Genomic DNA, 24,451 nt, shown 5'->3' on the forward strand with positions numbered 1-24,451 from the left:
TTGGAATGTGTTTGGACATTGGTTAGCCACAGGTGGTTGTTCCATTGGTTTCCCGTGAATTGTTTTGACTTATTGGCCAATCAGTGCCAAGCTGTGTCAGGACTCTGGAAGGAGTCATGAGTTTTTGTTATTATCTTTTTTAGCCCTCTGTCTGTATCCTTGCTGTATTCTTTAATATAATTTAGTTAGTATTCTTTAATATAATATAGATCATAAAATAATAAATTAGCCTTCTAAGAACATGGAGTCAGATTCATCATTCCTTCCTGCCATGGGGCACCCCACAAATACAACACTCATATAACTTCTACTAGTGCAGAAATCCCAGCTGTCAGTCATACTTGAGTCAATACTTGCAAGAATTGACCTCAGCCTTTTCAACCTTGCAGTTTCTTAGTGCAGGAACAGATAATTTGGGATTCTCTTCCCACCACTGACCTGCTCAAAATAAATATCTGCTTATTTACTTGTTGGGCTGAGGCCTGTAGCAGGCAGAGAGGTGTAAAGGATCTATTTCTTTGTGGTTTACCTCCCACATAAATAGCCCCAAGCCACTGCCTTTTAATACTTGTTTATGCTTTGGGCTGTTTTGTGAGCACAAAACAAAGAACTGAACTTCCTTCACAGCAGCAGTTGGGTTTCTCTTAAATTTGGTAAATGGCATTTCAAAAGAAGAATTCTCTCATGGGAGGGAGGAAAGTTAGCAGAGCCGGAGGAGGGGCATGGGACAGGGATGGGGAAGAGGAATAAAAGAGATTCCAATTTATAAACAGGCAGGAACAGGATGCCATCTGAACTGAGTGGCTACCTATTATATGGCTTCAGCCACCGCAGTCTGACCTTCAAGGAAGCACAAATAGTAGCATCTGTTTTGTTAACAAATGCTCTATTTATTACAAGTCTGTGCTTATTCCCCATCCATATTGAAAGTCCCCAGCCCAGGAAGTCACCGTGAAGGTGAAGAAGTGTTGAAATTCATGTGTCACTCTCATAATGTGACACACCCTCATGTATGGCAGAACCTAAGCCCAGACTAATCTCAACACTATGTCTCCTAAAGAGATCTGCTCTCAGTTTACACCCAAATCTCTCTCCATGGCTTTTGCATTATGAAAGGGGCTTTGCAATTACAATTGTCAACTGTACAGTAATGCCACAGGGATCTAAATGCATGTTAAGCCTAAGCATGTGTCAAACAGAGCATATAATACTGAATGCCAGTTAAGCCCTCATGTGAGTTGTTGTAGTGTAACTTTATATCCCTGCAAGTCTGCTCTTGTGAATAACCCTACAGACAGTGTAATGCAGCCATGAGAATGTACAGGTGGGCATATATGACACAGGAAAAAACAGAGGTTTGAGCAGAGCAGCTCTGCTGTGAGTACAAAGTCAAGCAAAAGAGTCACAGCTCAATATCACAAACAAATACAACAATAATCCAACCCCCAATCTCTTTTTCTCAGTCTCCTGCTCCCCTAAGTCTATATCTCTCCAAAAGAAAGTAAAGCAATGGCCTGACAGGCAACATTGCAGCCTAAATGCTGAGATTTCTGTGAGTATCTTTGCACTTTTGGCTTATAGATTCACCAGCAGTACCTGGTGGTGATATCTATTTTAGAAGTTTTGTACCAAAAAAAAAAAAAAAAAAAAAAAAGTGTTCCTGCAGGAGTAACATGGCACTTACTGCACTGAGTCTAGAGAACAGAAAATAATGGGCATGTTCTCCCGAGGAGCTCTGATATCCAGGCTGGGCTACTTACTTAGCTTCAGGGTCATACTCTGCCCAGATCCTTTTAAATTCATCCAGGTGGTGTGGTCCTAAAATGGACCAGTCCCGTGTCAGGTAATCAAAGTTATCCATTATAACAGCTACAAAAAGATTGATGATCTGCAAACAAGCACAGAGATGATGTGATGGATGAGGCAAGGAACAGTACATTTTACCAGGTTCTGCATTTAAGGTCTGTATTTGGACTCACACAACAAGGAAGCCATTGGGGTTAGCTTCTTTATTCCCACATGCCAGCCCCCCAGTTTAAATGGGAAGAGCCCAAAGGTGGAATATTCTCAGCTGGTTACATTTTCCTCCTCCTTACTAAATGGATGAGGCACAAATTTGCTGAAATCTTATTTGTGCTGTTGTGGCTTTTTATTTACCTATGTCTTTGCCTGGCAGAATGAGCTGGGATTTATCTTCAATAGGGAGTGGGGCTGAGATAAAAGTCCTTTCTTCTGGCCCAAGACCAAAACTTTAGAAATGCTGCTGCTGTTCCCTGGGAGGGTTTTGGGCACTGCTGCCAGCTGCAGATCGTGTGCTGTCGCTCTGAGCAGTGCTGCACTGCCAACACGGAGCAGATGCAAGTGGGATATGTGTATTCTCACAGTCATTGCTGCTCAGCAGCCAGAAGGAAGGTAGGAGGGAAGGTGGGAAGTGTGGCTGAGGCGTTGCTAGCCTCAGCACAGCCCACAACAGACTAATTTGGTTTTCTCATTTAGGGGGAGTGGGGAAGAGCACTCCTTTGCCGTGCACAAAGGCCAGGGATTGGAAGCAGAGCATCCCCCAGAGCTGGAGGGAGGCGGTGTTGTCACTGAAAGGGTTCTGCTGGGAAAGACCCATGGGGAGATTTCCCCTGTTTGAGATCACTCTTGTCCTGTGCATTGCTGATCTGGGGAAGCAGAGGCTGAGTCTGGCAGGCAGGGTCTGGGCTGGGGCACTCACCAGGAAGGCACAGAGCATGTAGAAGCTGATGAAGTAGAAGACGGCGAAGCTGCTGCCGCACGAGTGATCGGCTTCCGTGGAGTTGGCCGGCTCCGACTCCGGGTCACACTTCTTGTCTGGGAGACATGCCAGCATGATTTCCTGCCAGGCCTCACCTGTGGCACACCTGGGCAAGGAAAAGGGCAGGGGGAGACAGCAGTGACCTTGGATGTGACAGGGACTGGTACATTAGCAGCCTGTTCCTGATCCCGTGAACGTTAATGAGAGTTTTGTCATTGAGGTCAATTAAGAGCAAGTTAGACTGATGGCTTTGACATCCCCTGGCATATCCTGCTCTGCCACTGTCATATTTTCTGGGAAAATCCTCTTTGCCCAGGATTTCTTCTCCTGGGAAGCTGAGAAGGCTCAGAGAAAATGAAGACAATAATTATCTGATTGCTTCTCCTGTGTTTTGCTGCTTTGGAATGTGGTTGGAGATTCTTTATCCAACATGTGAATTGTTTTTACTTAATGACCAATCCCCATCAGGCTGTGTCGGACTCACGAGTTTTCATTATCATTCTTGGCAACCTTCTGTCTGTATCCATTCTCTATTCTTTAGTATAGTTTTAGTATAGCATTCTATAATAAATATCATATCATATAAAAAAATAATAAATTAGCTTTCTAAGAACATGGAGTCAGATTCATCATTTCTTTCCTGCCATGGGGGACCTCGAAAATACCGCACTGCTTCTTTGTTTGGTTTTGTTGCCATCATCAGCTTATCATTTCTGACTGGCTTTTGCTGCTGTGGGTATGGGGCTCTCACATTCCAAGCAGAATCATGGAGATATGTGTGACATGGCTGGGGATTGCACCTAAAGAAGTCCTTCAAAATTATGACAGTGTTGAATTTGTGTCAACTTCCCACGCCTTCAGCACCCCTCCCTGGCCCCAGCTGGAGTGGGATGATGTGCTAAGCTGAGCTGGACGTGGCCATGCCTAAGCACAAGTTCATCATGTCCCTTTCCCTGCTAGAAGACACACTGGCCAGATTTGAACCAAACAAGGTATTGATGCATATCAACCTTGGAGAGCACTGAAAACTGGCTACCTTCCTTCTGTGTAGGAAGACTCATGTCCCTCCCCAGCACTGAGTGTAACCAGGGTGAGCTGCTGGGCTACAAGAGACTTCATGGACTGCTCCTTCCATCTGACATAATTCCCAGGCTCCCCCACTGAAGGACAACATGTTACTACTCACCTCAGGAGCATGACACGGTAGAGGGAGATAATCTGTGCCTGAGAGCAGAGGAATGGTGCTCCCAGACTGACACAATGCAGAGCTGTCATGTACCCACCTGAAAAGCAGCAGCACTGCCTGGGGAAAGGTCTGGAAATTATTGTTGCGGTTGATTTCTGTGGTGTCGTTCAGCGCAATTTTACCAAACACCTGGCAGAGAGCAGAGGTCTTTTCAGATTAGCCCTGCAAAATCCCCAAACCTCTTGTCACCCCTAGCTCTTGGCCTCACCCTGACTCTGATATTTAATAGAATCTGCTCTTCTATTAAAATAAATTTCTCTTTGTCTTTCATATTTGTTGTTGCTTCCCTGGCTTCTGCTTTATAATCAGAAAAGCACTAATTTTGCAATAAGAAACAAGTTGTGTCAAAACAAGGTGTCCTTCCTTATTCAGACACTGATTACATGATGTGGGGCCTTGTTTTAACAGGCATTCAACTGGGAAGGGAGTCCAGCTGAAACAAATCAGTAACAGAGAAGAAAAGGCTCCTTCTTTCATTGCTTATCTATCTTTGTCAGGATGAAATGATAGCAAAGGACCAGCAGCTGCAAAGCCTTGAGCTTCCATCTCTGTGGGGGGCCTGCCTTGGATCTTCACAAAATAATGTCAATACATTGCCTTGGATCTGGAATTGTCCAAATGCCTGTTGTCACCAGCAGGTGTTTCAGGGGTCCTCCTAGACTGCAGCAGCATGAAGATGATGACCAGATCTACCCAGCCAAGGATGCCCTAGAGCTTCCTCCCATGCCACATCAACCAAGCCTGCAACCATCAGCAAACCTTTTTAGGGGCCTGTCTTTGGGTGTGAAGTCACCAGTACAGCAGTTTCAGGCTTCTTTAAAAAATCTTGGGTAGCTGTGGTACTTTCAGGCAGTGGGGCTGAGAGCTTAAACAAATCCTGTGTGGCAGAAAGGTCTCTACACAGCACAGTCAGGACTGTTTATTCCCCATTGATAAAAACGTGGCAGAGATCTCAGGGACTGGGAGCTGTAATCTCTCTGCAGCCAAAACAAGCAGCAGGAACAGAGCAGCTCCTAGAGAACATCCAACTTCTTTTCAAGGAAACGTCACTGATAATTAGCACCCCCAGAGAAACAATGACACGGAGAGGAGCACAGGGACAATGGTGGGATGGCTTTGCCAGACGGGAGGGAGGGTCAGCACATGGCAGTTTTCCTCAGGGGCTCCTCATGGATGCAGGGGAACTTCTCCTGCCTGGCCAGCCCCATGCCACAGGCAGCTCTGACGGCCCTGTTGCACCAAGCTTGAGCTGAGGCAGCCCATATTTATCATTTCAGGCAAATGTAGAGAAGGGAACTCCCCATGATCTTCCTTTCCACCCTACAGCTTCCCTCACACAGGAGGCAGCAGCTGCTGTGGGTGTTTTGCATTAGGCACCTGGGAGGAGCTGTAAGTGGGGGTTCCTCCCTCACAGCCTCTCCAATCTGTGCCTCCTGGGCCATCCTAGAGCAGCTTCATCCATCAGCATCAATCTGGATGTTTTCCACTTGAGCACATTAGGAAGTGAGGCTTGAATGTTGTTACGCTCCAGGTTGTGGCAGTAGCTGACATAAAGTAGTAGGTCTCCTTTATATGGGAAATTCTGATATTTTTATCAGTTCTGGTACATCCAGTCTTTCATGGTAGCTGCTTAATGGAGTGAGGGATGATTTTCCTTCCTATGTGCCCCTGTGTGTGAGGGAACTCTGTGTGTCAGCATGTTCAAGAGAGTGCACACAAAATGTCTGAGATGCCATTTGGACAAAAAGTGATAATCACAGGTCTGTGGGCTCTGGGCAAACAAGGAAAATTTTAAAAGTTGTTTTTCTTATTGGAAGACATGAGGGCATGAAGGGACCTAGTATAGATGAATGTGAAAGGCAGATGTATGATCTTCAGCCTGCTGAGATGATTTAAACAGAGGCTTGAATGTAAGCCAAGGGTTAAATAGGTAACTTAGGACTAGCTGAAAGAAAAAGGAGTAGAATTACAGAATAAAGCATCTGGCCCTGGCAGTGCCCTGACCACTGTAGACCCCATCTGTGTGGGTGCTTGGAAGTCACTTATAATGCTTTGTACAGTGATGTAATACCAGCTTAATACTCTGAAGTGATTTTCTGTATAGCACAGGTAATTCTGTAAGATCTTGGCCATCTTAGGTATTAAAGGCAAAACTGGCAAGTTTTCAGTATGAGCTTAGCGGAGTAAATGACAGCTGTCATTACTGGGGCTATTGAGATAACCTGTGGTAATTCAAGAAAACATTAATTTTATTTTTCATGGTGGGGCAGGGTAGATGGAGTTTGTGAAAACATGTGATTATAATAACAGGAAACAAAACGTGGTCGCAGAGGTCAGATGAATTTCATTACAAATTCTGTTGTCATTGTGAAGCCAAGAAACCTATCATGTTTGAAGACCTCTGGAAGCAATTATGCCATGCCTTTCCATACTGTGGCCTCTGATCCCAGATGGCTGACTTGTCTGAGAACTTTGATTAACATGGAAGTGGAAAGTGAAGCTTAGCTTGAAACACAGCACAGCAAATGAGGCTGGGACTGTCACAGGCTGTGCCTATATCCTGTGCTGTCCTCAATGGTCTCTGTGCAACATCAGTTCCTTGCACAGGTGAATGCTCAGGATGATTCCAAGCACATTTTGCAAACTGAGTAAGATGTTGTATTGATGTGAGTGTTGGTACATTGGGTTTGATCCCATATTTACCCTCATGGATGTAGATCAAAAGCTGCTCTTTACAACTCAGTGGAAGTTGTGCCAGTGTGAAAGAGATGCAAGAGAACATTTTGGTTTGCTCAGTGCAGCATGGCCATAAGCCCACTTAAAAAACTGTTTAGGATGAACAAGCAAGGCAGTAAATCGTCCTTGTGGATATTCCTTCAAGAATGTGGAGGGCAGGCATAGTCCTTTTACTGTTTGCCTATTGTGTTCTGTCCTTAAATGGGTCAATTTTTTTATTTGCTTGCTTTTTTTTTTCTGGACCGTGTTGGAAGTACCCAGTCAGATGATGTTCTCCAGCCAAGGTTAGCTTCCACCTCACCTTACTGTGTGAAAACATTGCTGTAAGCCCCCACATCCACACACTGATCTAGTTACCCTGTTAGACTGTTCCCATGCTCTAGCAGAAGACAGACACACCGAGCTCTTTAAGCATCACTTACCTGCATCCCAATCACAGCGTAGATGAAGAACAACATCACTATCAAAAGAGCCACATAGGGGAGAGCCTGGAAACGAAAGAAGAAAAGAGATCGCTGTGTCTCTGCCTGGTTCGTGCCGCTGGCTTTGGGACAGGGGCGCGGCTGTCCCCAGCGTGGCTCTGTAGTGCGGGCAGTAGCCACTAGATGCCTCTGCAAGCCCACGCTTGGTTTGCCCGCCCAGCCCAGCCGGCTCGGATCTGTGCCATGGGGGATGGATGGACGGATGAATGGATGGAGATCCGCTGCCTTCCCACCCTTGACCGAGCCAGTTATCTACACCTGCTTACCAGGAGGAGAAAGCTCTCGCAGCCAGCATTACTCTGGCACTAATGGCAATGTGATATTTCCCTGCATCCAGAATGGTGAAATAAAAGATGCAACAGGAATCTTAATTCAAGGCATCTGCTACAATGACTGGTACCACCCTAAGCAGCTAAAGCAGCATCAGCACCTTCCTGTTGAGTGCTGGGTGTCCCTGATGGTGTCTGCCATGCACCGAGTGTCCGTGATCAGCTGCTGGAGAGGAAATGCATAGCCCTGACATGCAGAGCTGCCTCCCAGGGAAGGGGTCAGTGCAATCAGCCAGGTGCTGAGTGCTCCTGGTTTCCTCCACCACTGACAGAAATCAAGGGCTTGGGACTTCATGGGCTCAGGCTTTTTGAGCAGGAATCTTTTGAAATATCTAGCACTCAGAGCAGAGGCTTTCAGACCTTGCTTCAGAGGAAATGGGTGGGCACTCTGAAAATATGACCACAGGCCCTGATCTAGATTTTAAACACCCAATTTCCCTGAATATAATGAGCCTACAACATTATCAGAGGGCTGCAGCACGTCTGCTTTGGAGACGGGCTGAGAGAGTTGGGGTTGTTCAGCCTCGAGAAGGCTCCAGAGAGACTCTAGAGTACATTCCAATACTTAAAGGGGGCCTACAATAAAGACATAGAGGGATTTTTTTCAAGGGCATGCAGTGATAGGAGAAGGGGTTCTAGTTTTAAACTGAAAGAGGGCAGGTTTAGATTAAATATTAGGAAGAAATTATTTACTATATAGATGGGTGAGATATGAACAGGTTGCCCAGAGAAGCTGTGGCTGCTCCATCCTTGGGAATGTTCAAGGCCAGGTTGGATGGAGCTCTGAACAATCTGCTCTAGTGGAAGGTGTCCCTGCCCATGGCAGAGTGGTTGGACCTAGGTGATCTTTAAGGTCCCTTCCAACCCAAACCCTTCTGTAATTCTAAATTCAACACAACTAAATCCTGCAGGAAAAAATGAGGGAATATTTTCACTGGCCACCATGGAAATTTGTCTAAGATCTGCATAAATCAGCTCAAAGAGATCTGAATATTAAAATGGCAAAAAATAATCAAATCCTTCGGACAATGTCTGTAATCATCTTGAGTCTCAGGACAGATTCCTCTGGCTTTTTAGGGAGCCAGACAAATTGGTATGTTTAGCTCACAATGTCACTGAAGAGACCACCAGCTCAGAACTGGGCTCCAAACATTTTGTGATGATTTAGTTGGGAATTGATACAAACAATACCTAAGAGCTCCTGGGATAGTGTCCAGACAGGACCTGAAGTGTATAACCTTAACAGTACTTCTAAGATGTATAACCTTAACTGTTTTCTGACAGTACTGCTGTTTTCCCCATCCAAATGGGGATGAGAAACTGTCTTCTGTCCTGTCTGCCCCTTCACTTCCTTCTCATGTTCTGCTCAGCCCATTTCTCTCCACTAACACACCTTCCTGCTCATCCCTGCCCCCTGTTCCCCATGGCTCCTTCAGCTTCCCATATTCTACATTTCTGTCTCTGTCGTCTCTGTCCTTCCTTGGCGTTACCACTTTGTCCTTGTCATTCCCACGGCCCTGCTGTGCCCTCAGCACCCTCTCACTTCCTCCTCCTCCCACTCCCCAGGCTGACCCTGTTGCTGTCTCTGCAGACGGAAACCCCGCGGAGCATTTTCCCACCGCTCTGACCGGTGCCCCAGCTCCTACGTCAGCCCTTCATGCCATGCCCAGGGCACGTGGAAGCGACCATGGGACCTAACTCCATGGCTTCCTTGCTTATTGGGCTGCCCTGTGTGAGCAGAGATACTTCCTGGAAGCATGTGGGGACACTGAAGAGCCTGTGCCAAAGTCTGCTGGGATCCCACATTCTGACGGTGGGAGCGGCACAGTGGCTATTCTTAGCTACCAAAGGAGCCTCCCGGTAGTTGCAAGAGGAGGCGCTTGGAGCAGAGAATTCCATGTTATAAATGGCTAAAGGCTTTCAAGGGAAAAGGCACTTGCTTGCAATGCTGCCTGTTTTTTCCCCTCCCCTGCTGTGGAAGATCCCTCCCTCCATCCTTTCTCCCACCACCCTACAACCCTTCCTGAAGTGACTCTGCAGTTGAAGAGGTCTGGAGGTCACTGGAGGGAAGTTCCAGGTGCTCCCTTTCCCATCCATCTCCTCCTCCCCAGCCATGGGCCGTGACAAGTTCAGCTCAGGGCGAGCTATTGCCAAAGAGGCTGGAGGGGCACAGGGGCAAGGGGAGGAGAAGCAGGAACTGGAAAGTGTGACTCTGTCCCCTGCATCAGGGCTGGCTGAGCTGTGCCAAGGGAATCTCATTCCTACACATGCAAACAAAATGGTTCCCAGTGGCACTGCTCAAATAACAACCTGGAAGTTGGCAACTCTGCAAGCAATGGAAAAAGTCAGTGTGGTGTGGATGTGCCAGAAACCTGCTGTGCAGGGTTGGGTCCTCTGGCAGTCAGGGAGCATGCAAAATGAGTCCTTTGCATCAGCCTGGTGGTCTGGCTACTGGGACCACTGAGAGCTGCACTGGAATAAGTCCGTGCTGATCCCTGGTGTGCACGTGTGCTGCTTCTGCTGAGAAGAGACAGAAGTTGCAATGAGCTGCTGCACTGCAGGCTTTGCTCCCAGCTTGTGTTGTCACTGGTGAGGTTTGAGTTTTGAAGTAAGGGTCAGTTCCTTTTCCAATTGAGTCACTACCAAAGCTATTGACCACTTGCAGCCTCAGTCTGAGGGCTATATAGGTGCTGTTTCAAGACTTCTGTGTTGCACAAGTTACTCTTTCATGCTTTTGCCCAGTGGTGTGTTCTGCATATTTGCTCATGTTTAGACCATCATTTGTATTCCTGTGCTGTGTTTCCCTGCTGATTCCTTTGGATAAGCCCCAGCTAACATCCAGGTTGTACCAGTCCAGTAAATCCAGGTCAAGTACTTTTAGAATGCAGGAATATGCCATGCTTCATCTCTGTCATTTTACTATATGTGGCTAGGTTTTTTCTAGCAAATAACTGGGGTGTTTGTTTTCCTCCAAAGGTGATGATTCTTATCCAGTCTGATATTCTTCACTTCCTCCTATCTACTCTGGAACTTTACCTACCACTGAAATGCAACCTGTCTCCAGGGAAAAAAGCAGCAGCAATTTAATAACTTGGCATTGTTACCAGCTCAAAAGAGTAGGGCTAAAAAGGTGAATTCTTCCTGGATGAAAGCATGGAGGCCACACACCTCTAATACTCACTGGAAATCCTCAAAACAAGGCTTAAAGGAAACTTAATTGAGATGCAGGCCTCCCCCCCATAGCTGTGTATTTCACTTAGAGTTACACATATGAAATACAGCTCAAATAAGGAAAAAAATAAAAGAGATCAAAGGGTTACAGACAGGCAGTAATTGAGTTGAACTGAACTATTAAGGCTGTTCAGGAGGATCTCAAGCAATTCCTCATGCTTTAAAGATGAAACTCATACCCAGGCAGTCATTCCCTGCGAGTTCCATTTACGTGACTCATTTGTGCCACCTCTCCCTGGGCACCTTTGAGCTCGGGCACTGGGGTGAAACCTCTCCCTGAGAGGCCACCAAGGGAAATCAAAAGGAGTGAGGTCTTTCTTAGAGATAAGCGAAGGAATACCTGGAAGGACTTGATGAAGGTCCAAAGCAGTGTCCGGATGCCCTCCCCTCGGCTCAGGAGCTTCACGAGGCGCATCACGCGGAAGAGTCGGAAGAAGGTGATTGAGATGCGAGAGTTTTCCTCTGCGTTCTGGAAGCCATTGGCACAGAGGCAGGAGTTACAACAGCACGAGAGCAACCAGGGCCCTGGGCCACAGAGGAGGCTACGCCGAGGCTTCACTGCACTGTTCCTTGTCCTGCTACTGCTCCCTGGGCTTCCACTCCCCGGCACCCCAGGGACAGGCCAAGGCTGCTCCAGCTTGCCCTGTCTCCCATGGTGGTGAGGCTGCTCTAGTGGCCTCTCAAGGACATCAGCCTCTCCCTTCAGTTTGTCTGGGCTTTCAGGGATTAGGGATAGGATATGCTCATGCCCTTCCAATGCATCTCCTCACATTGGAAAGAGGCAATTCCCCTTTGGCCTTGCACTGGAGGAGAAAGACACTTTCTCTTTCGGCCTGCCTTGAGTGTTTCACCCCAGTGGGTGTCTCAGCCAGCAGTTCTGCTGAATCTGGTGTCAGGCACCAGCCATGTTCTGCTTGCTCTGCTGGGAAACAGGAGCAGGTCCCAGATTTGCCCCTGATTGCAAAACCCCACAACAGGGGCACCCCAAGGTGTGTGCTGCTGTCACTGGCACCACTGCCAGCCTGGCTGTCCCTGTGCTGCTGTGGCCGTGCTCCTGTGGGCTGGCCCCTGGTCCCTCGCTCCCACTGCTGGGCCTTTCTCATTTCTCATGACCCCTTTGTATTTCCCACAGTCTGCGCACTGACTTTTGTTTTTTTAAAAACATTTTATTTTGGCTTCGCTGCTACTGTTCGAGCATGGAGTATTTTAAAATAGTCTTTCTTCTGGCCTGTTTTTTCTCACAGCATCTGCTTTGTCCCTAAGCATTTTCCCCTGGGGTTGTAACCAGCTCTGACGTTCCTCAGCCTTCACATGTGTGAAGGCAACATCCATCTGAAGGCTGCTGCAGCAGCAGGCTCACCTGGCCTTGGCAGAAGACTTGCTGCCTAGCTCAAGGGCACAGCAAATGCCAAGTTTTCCAGTTTATTAACCCCCTAAAATATTGTGCCAAGCCTGTGGAGCTGGTGCCTTCCAGTAGCAGCACTGTGGGAATGTGACCTCGTGTCACAGGGGGAGATAACACTGTCACCCTGCCACTTGACCTGCTGTGGAGCACAGTGCATGGAAACCCCCTCTCTGTCCCCACCCAGGCTGCAAAGACTGCAGTTTGAGTCTAAACACCACCAAAAGAGCAACATTTAGGAGGAAGAAACAGTGCAGATCACCCCTGCTGTTAACTACTCACCACTGTGTAAACCAAGAGAGAACAGACCCTTTGGATTTCCTGTCACTGGGCAGTGAAAACAGCAGCTGCTTGCCTGTCTGCTTCTGATAAAAGCCAAGGCACAGGAGCAGCCTGGGTGGATGTTTCTGGGATGGAATGCCCAGATGCAGGTGTGTACCTGGGTGTGCTCCTGCTGCTGAGCCAGGGTGAGCTGACTGGTGCTCAGCTCTGTCCTGTCCCTATGCAGGGGCTGTAGCTGGGTGCTGGGTGTGACCCCTGCTTGCACAGAGAGCTCAGCACCATGAGCAACAGATCAGGATTGCACCCAGCTGCAGTTTGTCTGTCTGTGGTGTGTCTGTCACCAGGTAACTTCCTCCAGGCTGTACCAAAGGCTGACACTTGCTGCCTGTGGAGTAACTGGGTGAAAAAATATTAGGGAGTCAGGCTGTGTCATGAAAAGCCTGAGTGCTCCCTACACCTCACATCATCCTTGTTTCATTACTTGGACATCAGGCTGTGGGCTTCAGCAGATTGGAGGGAGTTACTCTGAGGTGAAGGAGGGAATGTGGACTCCAAGGAATCAAAAATCATGGGACTGAATACTCTCAGTGCTACAGTCCCAGAGGGATAACTGTAAGGTCAAATACCTCTTCCAGTCCTGTAGAAGCCAAGCTCTAATACCATCTAAAACAGAGCTGAGGTACCAATTTAGAGGTTGCATGGACAGCAATCATGCTGCGGTTGTGACTAAAAAACCAGAGTTTTCTTATTCTACCTGCTGTTCTTCTGGTTGGCTTGGCTCTTTAGGTGGCAGCAAGTGGGGACATGGGTCTGGCCAGAGGTTTTAGTATTCCTTTGTCCTCCCTTGCTGAGAGGAGGCAGCTACTGTAGGCAGAAATTTCTCTCTGCCCTCCTAGTGTCCTGGAGCAGGCAAAGTCTCAGCAGCAGATAAAATAGAACAAATCCCTCCCTGACGCAAATCTGCAACTTACTGGCATCAAACCACTTAGCCAAAAACTCAGCCATGCCTCAGAAGATTACAGTCATTTTAAAACTAGGTGGCTGTAGATTAGCTGATGCTTGAGTAGCCCTGCTTACTTCCTCCTGGCTTTCATCCAGCTTTTTGAAGGCATATCCTTGCCAGAGGAGGGAGGTTCTGCAGAGTGGCAATCCAGAAACTGGAGCTCTCTGGGGGTGGTGTGGGAACTCGCACACCAAGGCAGCAGAGTTTTGTGCACCATTGCACCAGCTACTCTTTTTTTGTGCAAAATATGAACTCAAGTGTTATAATGAATCACCTCATCAAAGAGGAGCTTCAGTCCCAGCCCTTTCTTTCCTGGAGGCTTGGACATGAAGTCACGTTGCAAACTCATTCAGCGTCACATTGACAGTGACACAGGGACATCCTTTGTGGCTAACAAGAAATCTTACCAGGTCCAGTTCTCTCTTGGTGGTTCATTAGAAGGCAGAACAACAGTTAACTTGACCAAAGGAAAGCTCAGGATGCACAAGAGATACACATGTGCAGCATATTCACAGCTCATGTGAACACCAGACTCACACCAATACATGACATGGCAGCTTCATGCACAAATAACTAGGCTGGGCTTGGAGAGAGAACTTGTGATCACGGAGAAGAGAAAAAAGGAGTGTGTTAGAAAGAGTGTCACAGAAGCTGGGAGGGTGGTCTGTATTTTTGGTCTTACCATAGAGGAAGAGCATTGGGTATGTTCAGCTGGCTTTAAAGAAAGGCAGACAGAAATAAGCTGTAATAAGTCTCCAAACAAGAGCCCTAGTAAACTAGGTCTTGGCTAACACAGGAGCAACAAAATGGCAGAAGAGGGCAAAAGGGAATTTGAAAGAAATGCACAAGAGGCTGGGCTTATTCCCTAGGATGCCCAGGATCAAGGCTGGCTGTGGCAGAAGTGGGTACAACTGCCTCTCAATTTGATGTAAGCTTCCTCCACTACCACCACATGGGTCACACCCAGTGTCGCCTGAGTGCTGGACACCCTGGCAGTGGAGGTACTGCACTGGTAAAATGTTTCTTGTATCAGCACTATGGGTTCAATACAGGGCCTGATTTGGCTCTCCAGCTCAGATCCAGGCCATGTCTGCACAGGGACCAGCCAGCTTCCAGTGCATCCATCTGATTTGTAAACCCATAACATCCCAGGGCTAAAGCAACACTTTCTGTTTTTACATCCCCATTCCCTTCCACACAGTTCTGGGTTGGGAGAGTCTAACTGGCTCTTGGCAGCCCTGCAACACCCAGCACCAGCTGTGAAATGTGGGTTGGTGCAGCTAATTAGCTCACTCTGCCTTTACCCACCTCACAGCAAAGCTCTAGGCACTCAATGGATGTGTTCTGGGAGGCCAGGCTGAGCTGAGCCCAGCCCTGGTCACGCCTGGAAGACTCAAACTGTTGCAGGCACTCTGCCTGATATTCCTTGATTAACCTCTGGGGCCATTTCCAATACTGAGAGCAATTCTAAAATATACCCAAGGCTGCAAGTATCCTTAGGTGTAAGAAGCAGAATTGTAAATTAAATGAAACTGTCTTTATTAGGAGTCCTTCAGTTCAATAGTAACATAATCCTTCAGGCCTAACCTCTACCATATGCCAAACCTGTCTGCTGCTTTAGCAAAGTGGGAACTGATGTATTTCTTCTTCTGCCAGTGTCAGAATTCCCCTCTAGTGCCATGGAGGTCTCCTGCAGCATGCTCTTGCTTTCCAAGGATGCTGCAGTAATCAAACTGGCATTGTATTACCTAAAAAACCCCTGTAGTTTGGATGCACAGCCTATTTTGGTGATATGGGCAAATGAGAGCAATTAAAAAACCCAAGGTACACCAGCTCATTTAATAATTTGGGTTAACTCATTGGTTTGGTAGTGTCAGCTTTCATTGCTTTCATCCTCCTCTTTCACGTGTTTGCTCTTGTGTTTTCAGATCACATACAGGCAAAAGTTGGTTGAATACCAAATGAAGAAGCAGTGCCCATAGAGACATTTCTTACAGGTCAGGCATAGATTTTGATTTTGTGTTGCTAGGCAAACATCTTTCCAGCATAGCGTTTCTCTGTCCCATCCCCCTTCCTCTTTCTAGTTCTGCAAATCACCTTTTCTAACAGTAGAAGGACCCTTATTCTGCTGCTTGCTGCATTCCTGGTAGAAGGTACAAAGGTCCTTCAAAATAACTGAAGGAGGCCTGAAAATTTTCAGGATTCTCCATCCTTCCTGGCTGATGGTGTTTGTGCATCTGTGACTGACAGCCTGAAAAAGCCTTTTGAGGTGCTGTGGGATATTGTGCTTTCACTGTCATTTCTCCTCCTATTCCCTGAGCTAACCTGGGCTGTGTTTTAAGCTGTGGCCAAAAATGTACCAAATTATATGACTACCTATGGTGGAGGCTCAAAAGCAGCACTGGGAAGGTTCTGCTGATGCTGGCAGGTGGGATTTGTACAAACTGTGGCACTGTGGGCTGAGGTTCCTGCTATGCCTGTGCACAGTGTGTGAGTTCACGAGGGGGAAACCAACCCCCAGCTTTGGGTGGCTGAATACATTTTTGGATATCCCCAAAGGTTTCAGAAAGGAGACAAATCCTACCACCTGTGCCAAAGGGGCACCCCATGGACCTGAGCACAGGTATGTGAGAGCCCATTACTGGAACTTTCAAGTGTAACCATTCTGAGCCCTAAAGCTGAGAGAGCTACTGCTAGATTATCCAAGAATCTTCAGCCTTGCCAGTGATGTGGAATGCTAATTTTAGGACAAGGACAGGCAACTGGCACCTGAGAATGCGGTGGTCACATCAGTTCCCAGAGATGGAGGTGTGGTGACAAGTACTTGGAATTAAAGCCAGTGTCTGTTGCCCATCTGAAGTGGACAGGATTTCATTGCTACAAATCTCAGAACATTGTGGAAAAACAAACCCTCATCTGTCTGATGTCTCTGCAAGAGCTTTTGGAGAAGCTACACCACTGAGCAGAAAGCACTCTTGGCTGTGTCCCTGCTCCTGCATGGGGTTTAACCTGCAAAGGAACTTCAGGCCTTCTGTCCTGCCCTTCTCCTTTGGGGCACGAGTAGCATGAGCACACTGAATGGGAGAGGTCCACAGCAGGGACATCAGTCAGAGGTGATGTTCTGAGCAGTTTCCCTCATACAGAAAAAGGATCTGAAGTATAAAGCACAAGTGCAAGGCCATATTTGGAGTGATACAGAAGGAAACCTGCAGGCTGAGTGGAAAAAGAAATATCTGAGGCAGGATGCACATGCGTAAAGACACTCAGGGGGATGAGTGCAATGAGAACTGTTTGGATATGTTGTTTTCTTTCTTTTTATGCCACTATATTTAAAAAGGCAACAGAGTTGTAAAGGAGCAGAAGAGCCCAAGAAAGAGAAGAGAAGGTTCTAGAAGCCCAAGTAAAAATTTAGTAGGATAAAAACTGAGTGATCCCTGAAACATGTCTGAAAACCTCCTGAGAATATTGTTTTCTGCACACATCTCATTCATATTCTGAGTGTACCAGAACACCAGCTTTTTAAACAGACAAATTACTTGCTGCAAACCTGTGAGCTTTCTTAGAGCCCCTACAGGCACAAAAGAGGAAGTCAAAGCTTGTGCCCATCATGAAGTCAGGATCCCAGGTAAGGAAGTCTCTGGGAAAGAAGCCAGGTTTATTCAGTGGAGAGATACTTAAAATCTCAGAGGCCACAGCACTGGATAAGGGAACTGTGCTCCTGGTAATCGTGCTCTGCCTGGCTAGGTGGCAGTGGGGTTTACTGGGAACTACTTGTGAAGAACACAACCCCTCCAGGTCCTGTTGAACCTCCATAATGTCCCACAAATCAAACTTGGTGTCTGAAAAATGTCTAATGGGTTGTGCTTTGGAAGCTATGAGAGGATAAAATTTGCACTCCAGAAGAACCATTCTCAATCTTTCAAGAGGAATATGTAACAGAGTCAATATAGTAGGGTATTTATGCTGCAATGCAATCCATTCTGAAATTCTGAGAAGGGATGATGTGGCTTTTCAGACCTGTAAAGACAGCAGCAAAAATATGAGCAGAAAGGCTTTGTATATTCACAGTAGTATCAAAGTTCCCTGAAATAGCCATGCCTTAGAATATCGTATGGATAAAGATTTGGAAGAAAACAAGAAAGTGTGTTAATAGGCAGATTCAAATGAAAGTTTCAGTAGGAAAATCCTGAGAAGAGATATTAATCCCACCTCATCCTTGTGGAACACTGGAGACAGAGGACCATGTTGGGAGGTTTGAGCTCCTTTTGGCTGGTTTGCTGACAACTGTAATGGCTCTAAGAGAAGCAGCACCTGGAAATGCCTGAAAGGGAGCTTCATTAGGTTTGTACAGTAAGTTTAATCCATATTACCATGGAGGCTCCTCCTCTGCTGGGTGAGTATCAGTAGCTGTTGATGACAGGACAGGCAGGCAGCATTCCCACTGCTGATGGTAGAATTCTTTTACACCACAGGACACACTGAAGTTTAGTTCAACTCCCTTGAAGTGGACCTAGCCTTTGCTAGGAAGTCCAACTGATCTTTTCCCTGATGTTTGAGGAGCAGAACTTCCTTGCTGATAGTTTTTTACTTTCTAACAACACTTTCATTCGTAGGGAGGAATCTCTTTTTTGCAAGAGACAATTCAACCTTTGTGTTGTGGAGAGCACTTGAGCAGCTGAATGCACAATGTTATACTTGCTTCACTGGAGTTGTCTCAGTCAATGCAGAGGTACAACTGCAGCCTCCCAGTTATACCTGATAGCCCTAGGTTGGAAGAGATGAGAGGAAATGTGTTTTTGAGTTGCTGGCACCACAATGTGACAGAGTAGCTTCATATTTCTCAGGAGAATGAGTGGTCAGATGCTTATGCTGCCTTTTGTAGCAATCTGTAATGGCTCACAATCTGAGGAAACGGTGGCTCATGGATGAAGCATCTAGGAGCCCACTGAGAGCAGCTGGTTGCTGGTGATGGATGTCTGCTAAGGTATTTCCTTGTTGTTGAATTTGGAGAATGAAAAGTTACCCATGAAGATATTGGAAACATGACAGTTGGTCTGTCAGCCTTGTCCCATGAGGAAGGGGTGATACATGTTCACTTCTTGCTTTTTTCTCCTCAGGAAGGGTGCCTCTTTGAATCTGCTCTGCATAGCTTCCTGAGCAGGCTGAAGTGTTGTGTAGTTCCAATATTTGTAGGATATTGGTCTTTTCTAGATGGAGGTCTTTAGGTCTCCTCCAAGTGTTCTACTTCAGCCATGCTGCATCTGTGACTGTGGACACAAGATGATGTGTGGCAAGAGATGTTTTGGGAAAATTAACTCATCAAAGTCATAAGTAAGATGTGCAGGGGAATTAAAAACACACATTTGGCAGTGAGAAACCCCACTGCTCTTCTGAGATGTTTCCTTTCCATGTGGTTACCCTGAGATGGGATCTGCAAGGTTGTGAGTTTCAAGAAGAACAAGAATTTACCAAAGTATGGGGGGAAAAAAGGGGTTTAGAAGTTATCTGTGCCATAGAGACATGGTAAAAGAAGGCACTAGACATCCTCTTGTATTTGTAGTGTCAAAATTCTGAAGTGACCTCAGGAGGCTGAGTTGCACAAGTCTTTGTGGAGAGCTGGAAAAAGTCAGGGCTTCAAATCAACCTGACTGCTGGCAGGTAATAGTCTGCCATTCCACTGGGGAGTCACCACAGCCCCTTCCAGAGCCATCTGTCTGCCACTGCTGTCTGAGGTTTTAATCACAAGAGCCCTGGAGAGAACCCACCAGCCACCAAAAGTCTGTGAGGTTATTATGAGGCCAGGCAGAAATGTATCTGGTATTTCTCTGACAGGGAATACTACTGGATTGCAGATGGCATAATTGTAAATTCCCACAACCTTACAGTGAAATCAAATTATTAGCAGGGAAAAAAAAAAAACAAAACAAAAAAACCAACCAAAAAACCCCCCCAAAAATTCCCCCAGGACCAAATCAGAAAAGCTTCTCAAACTGTGCCTTCTTCCTTTAAGTATGGAGCTCTTCAAAAATTTCTGGGAACATTTTGAATAAAGCAAGCCAAAAATTCTTTTTTTTTTCCCCCTGCAAAAATATTTTCTGTTAGAAGAATGCTGATGCTGAAAGTCAAATGTTCTGTAGAAACATGCCAATTCTGAAACAGGCATTTCAGAAATGTAAGGTTGAAATCTCACATTTTGTCCTCACACATTTTAATTTGGTTTACATTTCCATTATAAATCATATATAACTGAGAAAAAAAATCAATGCCAGATTAAACCGCTTTTACTTTATTTCAGCATATGTCTTGAATCTTGATTATTTCAATAGAAATGATCTTTTACTGAAAGTTTTTCAACTTTAAGTTTTCCTTCTATTTTAAAACAGAAAAAAATATTACAAGGGGCTTTTGGAAACAAAAAAATCAAGCCTCCCTATAGCTGTAATCTGGGTGAAGCACTGGAGGCTTTTTTTGGATCATTTAATGCCTATTAGAAAAGGGCACCATCTCACAGGAAAACAGGGAATTTAGGGGTGTGATGCTGCCTTTACTGGGGCAAATGGTGAATACCTTGTGGATTTCCCTGGAAAAAGCCCTGAGGGTGGTCCAGTGCAATATAAAATGCTGATACTCAGCTCTGCAGAGGAGACTGAACTCTCCTGCAGCAGGGAGTTAAAATTTCATTTGTTGCAAGGAGGGGAATTGGGGAAAATGCAACATCTGCAATGAGGTTTGCCCTTACATTTCTGCCTGCATTAACTCGTGGGGGCCAAGAGACACTGAGTGTCAGCTCATCCAAATGCAATGTGTGTGCATTTATACTTCACTGATTCCACATGATCTCAGACCTCAGGGGAACCATTACCATATCCCTGTGCAACAAAAGCCTATTTTGAATACAGTTAATAAGGGCAAGGTAACTTCTTAAGCAAATGAGTCCTGCAGCTATCAGTTTTTTCCCCTTCATTTCCTATGTATTCTAAGATTTTGAAATTCTGGATCTTGCTTTTCTAATTAGCTTCTAATATGCAAATAATCTCAATTTGAATAGCTTATTAATTAACTAATTTTATATATATATATATATGGAAAAAATTGTCAGACAGAAGTCTTATGGCTCCAAGTGCTTAAGGTAAATATAAGGAAAGTCAATCGCTTTTATTTGGTCATGCAGATTACCCTAGATTGACAATTAGAGTACAAATAATGAAAGGGCTGTTTTTTCACACAGCTAAAACCTCTTTTTTTCCCCATGACTTTTAGAAAAGCAGAACAATTGGTAAAGTATATCTATGCAAATTATTCTTAATTTTCAGGATGTTTTAGTAATCCTTCCATTAGCTTTGGGAAATCAAGCCTTATGATAATCAAGCCTGGGGGGCTCCTGAGGAAGCAGCAGATACTAACCACTATCAGAGATGTAGTGCCCATCTTCAGGTACAGCTACTGGTCTGACTCAGAGAGGCAGGTGCAGTTTGCCTGTGCTTCATCATTTGAGTTCTGTGGGACAGGCAGCCAGAAGAAGCCCTAGAACATCTGGATGAGAAGGTGCTGAAGAAACTGAGCCATGAAAATAAATGTTGAAAGGCTATATATGTGCAGGGCTTTTTGTTTTACAGGTGGAGTGACTTTGAGGATCTCCTGTATGAGTAAGAGAGGAGAGGTTTTGCTGGTTTGAATGCCTCTGCCAGGAGCCGTGTGTGATGAACTTTTTTTTCATTTAACTTGGCTTTTCATTTGACCAGTTCTTGATTCACAGGGCAATGGCTCCCAAAGGAGATGATCAGTCTGTCCCAGCCTGCAGCAGCCTGAGGGGGATGACCTTGGGAACAGAACAGGCCACTGAGCAAGATGGAGACAGAGCAAGAGTGCGAATTCAGCTTCCCAGCTTTCCTCACTTTTATTACCATCCATGCCAACAGTGTCCTCATTTCTGTTCCTGAGCAGTCCAGTGTGCTTCACTGCATTTCCTAAGGCAAGGTTAACATGGCTTTTAAACATCAAACTCAGCAGTGTATTTATCACTGTGCTGGAAAGGGCAGCCTTCTTTTCCTCCACCTCTTTAGAGAGATTTATGTCCTGAATTACATTGTTCATTGTTCTCTTCCCCTTTTTTTCATTGTCTGGGAGGGAAGGAGAGAAACCTGTGGGACAGGTTTTCCAAAAGGAGCACAGCCTGTATCTGGTTTTCATTCTGAGTAACGGTTATTTTCAAATCCAGGTTGTCCCATCCCAAACACCCAAATAAATCCATCATCCTGACTCCTTACCTGCAGCAGTGTTGTGAAAGCACAGCTGCTGTGGAGGGCTGCAAGCTGGCAGATGTTCTCTGACACACTTGGCCTGCTCAGGTTCTTGTCTACTAAGACCATGACACTGATTTTGTTGTCAAAATAAAATAGAAGAAAAAGACTGTTCAAAACATCCAAAGCCAGTCCAAGTGGCTTTGTTGTGCACTGTGGAAGAACTGATTTTTCCATTTCTTTTAGCATCCCACAGCCTGCCTTGGAAATGAGAATGGCAACAGAGATGAATTTCCTGAGCCACTGATAGGCAGGAACTTTGTGTTCAACACCTTGCAATGCTCCATAGGTACTGAGAGGGTGAGTGGCATCTACAGGCTTCTTCTTCCCTGTAGACTGGTGATTTATGAGGATTTTGGTGATTTGAGGAATTAAACAAACTCCCAGAGGCATGTCTTCTCTGCACTGGATATTTGAGCACTTCTGCAGATATTTGTTAATTATTTCTGAATTAGCTGATGGGATCTCATGGTGTGGGAAAAGGACAAGGAAGAAGGAAAAATGAAGAACAGAGTGAAACTTGGTGCTTTCAGTGTTTTGGTGTTTCTGGGGTTTCTCTGGTCATCCTCAGGCTGAAAGGAGGAAGGGAGACCTTTGGAATTTGCAGGGTTCCAGCAGCACATGAATCCAGAAGGAAACTTCAGTAGCATCTTTGTTGTGCTGCACAAGTCCTGATTACACTGGGGTATCAAGGTTGGAAGGAGGCCTGTGGTCTGCAGCAAAATCCCCACTCCTCAGCACAACTCTGGGGACTGCTGGAGCCAGAGAGAGACTGGACCAGGAGCAGATTTTCCTGGGAAGGGAGGCAGGTAGGCTACCAGCTGAAAGATTCCACATGCAGTGTTGCCAGGACCCATCCTTTGGGAATCCCAGAGGCTCTGGGACAGTGTGAAGATGGATGAGCCATCCTGTGCTTTGATGAAGGTGCTTAAAGAAACTGCACATGCTGGTGGAAGCAGGAGAAAACCCAATCCACCTTGGTTTCAAAGCAATAGGTCTGAGATTGCAAGAGGCTCTGGATGACTGTAGGTGAACTATCAGCCCCTGTCAGTTTTGTATAATTAATCTTTGCTCAAGGGAGGATCTCCAGAGATGCCAGCAGCCCAAACAGAGAGATTGTTATGGACCATTTTCATCTGAGATTTGTAGCAGCTAGTGTTTAATTCCCAGTCTGTGTCTTTTCGTTGACTTTTAAATTAGAAAGTTATTTAATGTTGATGCAGAGCATTTCCTAGGAAAAAACCAGTCTACATGCTCATTGGATTTCTGTATGATATTATGGGATAATAATATGATACAATAAAGTCTGAATGTGTCATTCTGGGATTTGAAATGCCAATCACAGGCATTATCAGAAAACATTAGAAATGGTCATATGGAGACTGGGAATAGATCCTACAAAACTACTGAGCAGCATTTTCTTGTTCTACACATCTTTCCAAGAAATAATTATTATTGATTTGATGAAGTCTTTGGTAAAAAAACCAAGGGTAGGGACTGTATAGACGATATTAATGCTCACTCTGTGTGATTTACTGTGCTCAAGTATGGTCAAACAGTTGAGTCTCAAATTCCCTGTCTCTAAACATCAATTTATTTTGATAGTTTCTTATTAACAAGTGTTTCTTTACTGAGGCATCTTTGCCTTCATGTCTGTTCATGTTATATAATGATGTCTGGCTTTGGATGAAGGAGGTTTTCTCCCAGCCCCTCAGACAAGGCCCAGCAGGCAGCACTGCTGGCTGGTGTCTCAGAGCTTCAAAGTGGAGCTGGACAGAACAACTGGGGTGCCACCAGCTGGGATGTCCCATTACTCTGCAACAGCAATTAGAGCAAAAGTCACATTTTTTGGCCATCAATCAGCTGCCCATAAGCTGATTCCAGTCCCCACAGCTTGGTCATCTGGCTGCAGCAGGGAATGGGTCCCATTTAGCAGATTCCCAGGGAGATACAGGAAGCAGAAGTGGTTTTGTTGGCATGTTGTGCCAGACAGTCTCCTCAAAGAACAGATCAGAGAGTGAAGGTAAGAGCACAACCATTTAAAAACCAGATGTCTATTAGGAAATAACAAAAGAACCACCCCAGTTGTGTTTGCCTGGCTGGAGCATGAGAATGTAGAGGAAGCAAGGCAAGAGCTAAATGAGGGTGCTGTATTGACTATATTAGAAAGGGTAGAATTAATTTATATATGTTTACCTTTGATTACAAATCTGGGTGAGCAGCAAAGCCCCCACAACTGGATGTGTATTTGATGGGAGGTCTGTACTTTTGGGTTTGCAGACTGGCACCACCACCTTGCTGAAAGGCTGCCCAGTGCCTCACACAAAAACCCTCTCCAAGAGGAGCAGCTCTTCCCCTGGACTGGTGGGATCTGGCTGAAGACAGAGAGGAAAATCTACTCCTACATAAGATAGAGGGGAACTTCCTACTGCCTTGCTGAAAATGTCTGCTGCCCAAGATTTCAGCAAAACTGGGAGAAAAATCACTGGGGAAAAGAAGATGGGGGAGAAGAGCAAGTTAAAGAAGAAAACAAGTAAAATGTGCTTGTTTGTGTCTTCCCTTATTCCATCAACTCCTTTGCTTTCATTGCAACTGTCAGTGCAGCCTGGGATGAGTTAGAATTTCTCTAAATAGGTACAAGATGGTGCAAGCAGTGAGGTC

The 24,451-nt window shown here is 45.8% G+C and overlaps 1 protein-coding gene across 1 annotated transcript in view; it reads right to left on the bottom strand.

The window, feature by feature from the left end:
• Nucleotides 1-24,451, bottom strand: part of CACNA1C (calcium voltage-gated channel subunit alpha1 C) — a 458,875-nt gene that overhangs the window by 23,835 nt on the left and 410,589 nt on the right. The window contains exons 32-37 of the mRNA XM_059848110.1: nucleotides 14,173-14,205; nucleotides 11,144-11,272; nucleotides 7,184-7,249; nucleotides 4,063-4,154; nucleotides 2,720-2,885; nucleotides 1,761-1,888 (exon numbers count right to left, since the gene is read on the bottom strand). Of these exons, the coding sequence (XP_059704093.1) occupies nucleotides 1,761-1,888; nucleotides 2,720-2,885; nucleotides 4,063-4,154; nucleotides 7,184-7,249; nucleotides 11,144-11,272; nucleotides 14,173-14,205 (614 nt within the window). The remainder of the gene's footprint in view (nucleotides 1-1,760; nucleotides 1,889-2,719; nucleotides 2,886-4,062; nucleotides 4,155-7,183; nucleotides 7,250-11,143; nucleotides 11,273-14,172; nucleotides 14,206-24,451) is intronic.

Source organism: Haemorhous mexicanus, chromosome 5 (genome assembly GCF_027477595.1).
Source record: "Haemorhous mexicanus isolate bHaeMex1 chromosome 5, bHaeMex1.pri, whole genome shotgun sequence".
Lineage (NCBI taxonomy): Eukaryota > Metazoa > Chordata > Aves > Passeriformes > Fringillidae > Haemorhous > Haemorhous mexicanus.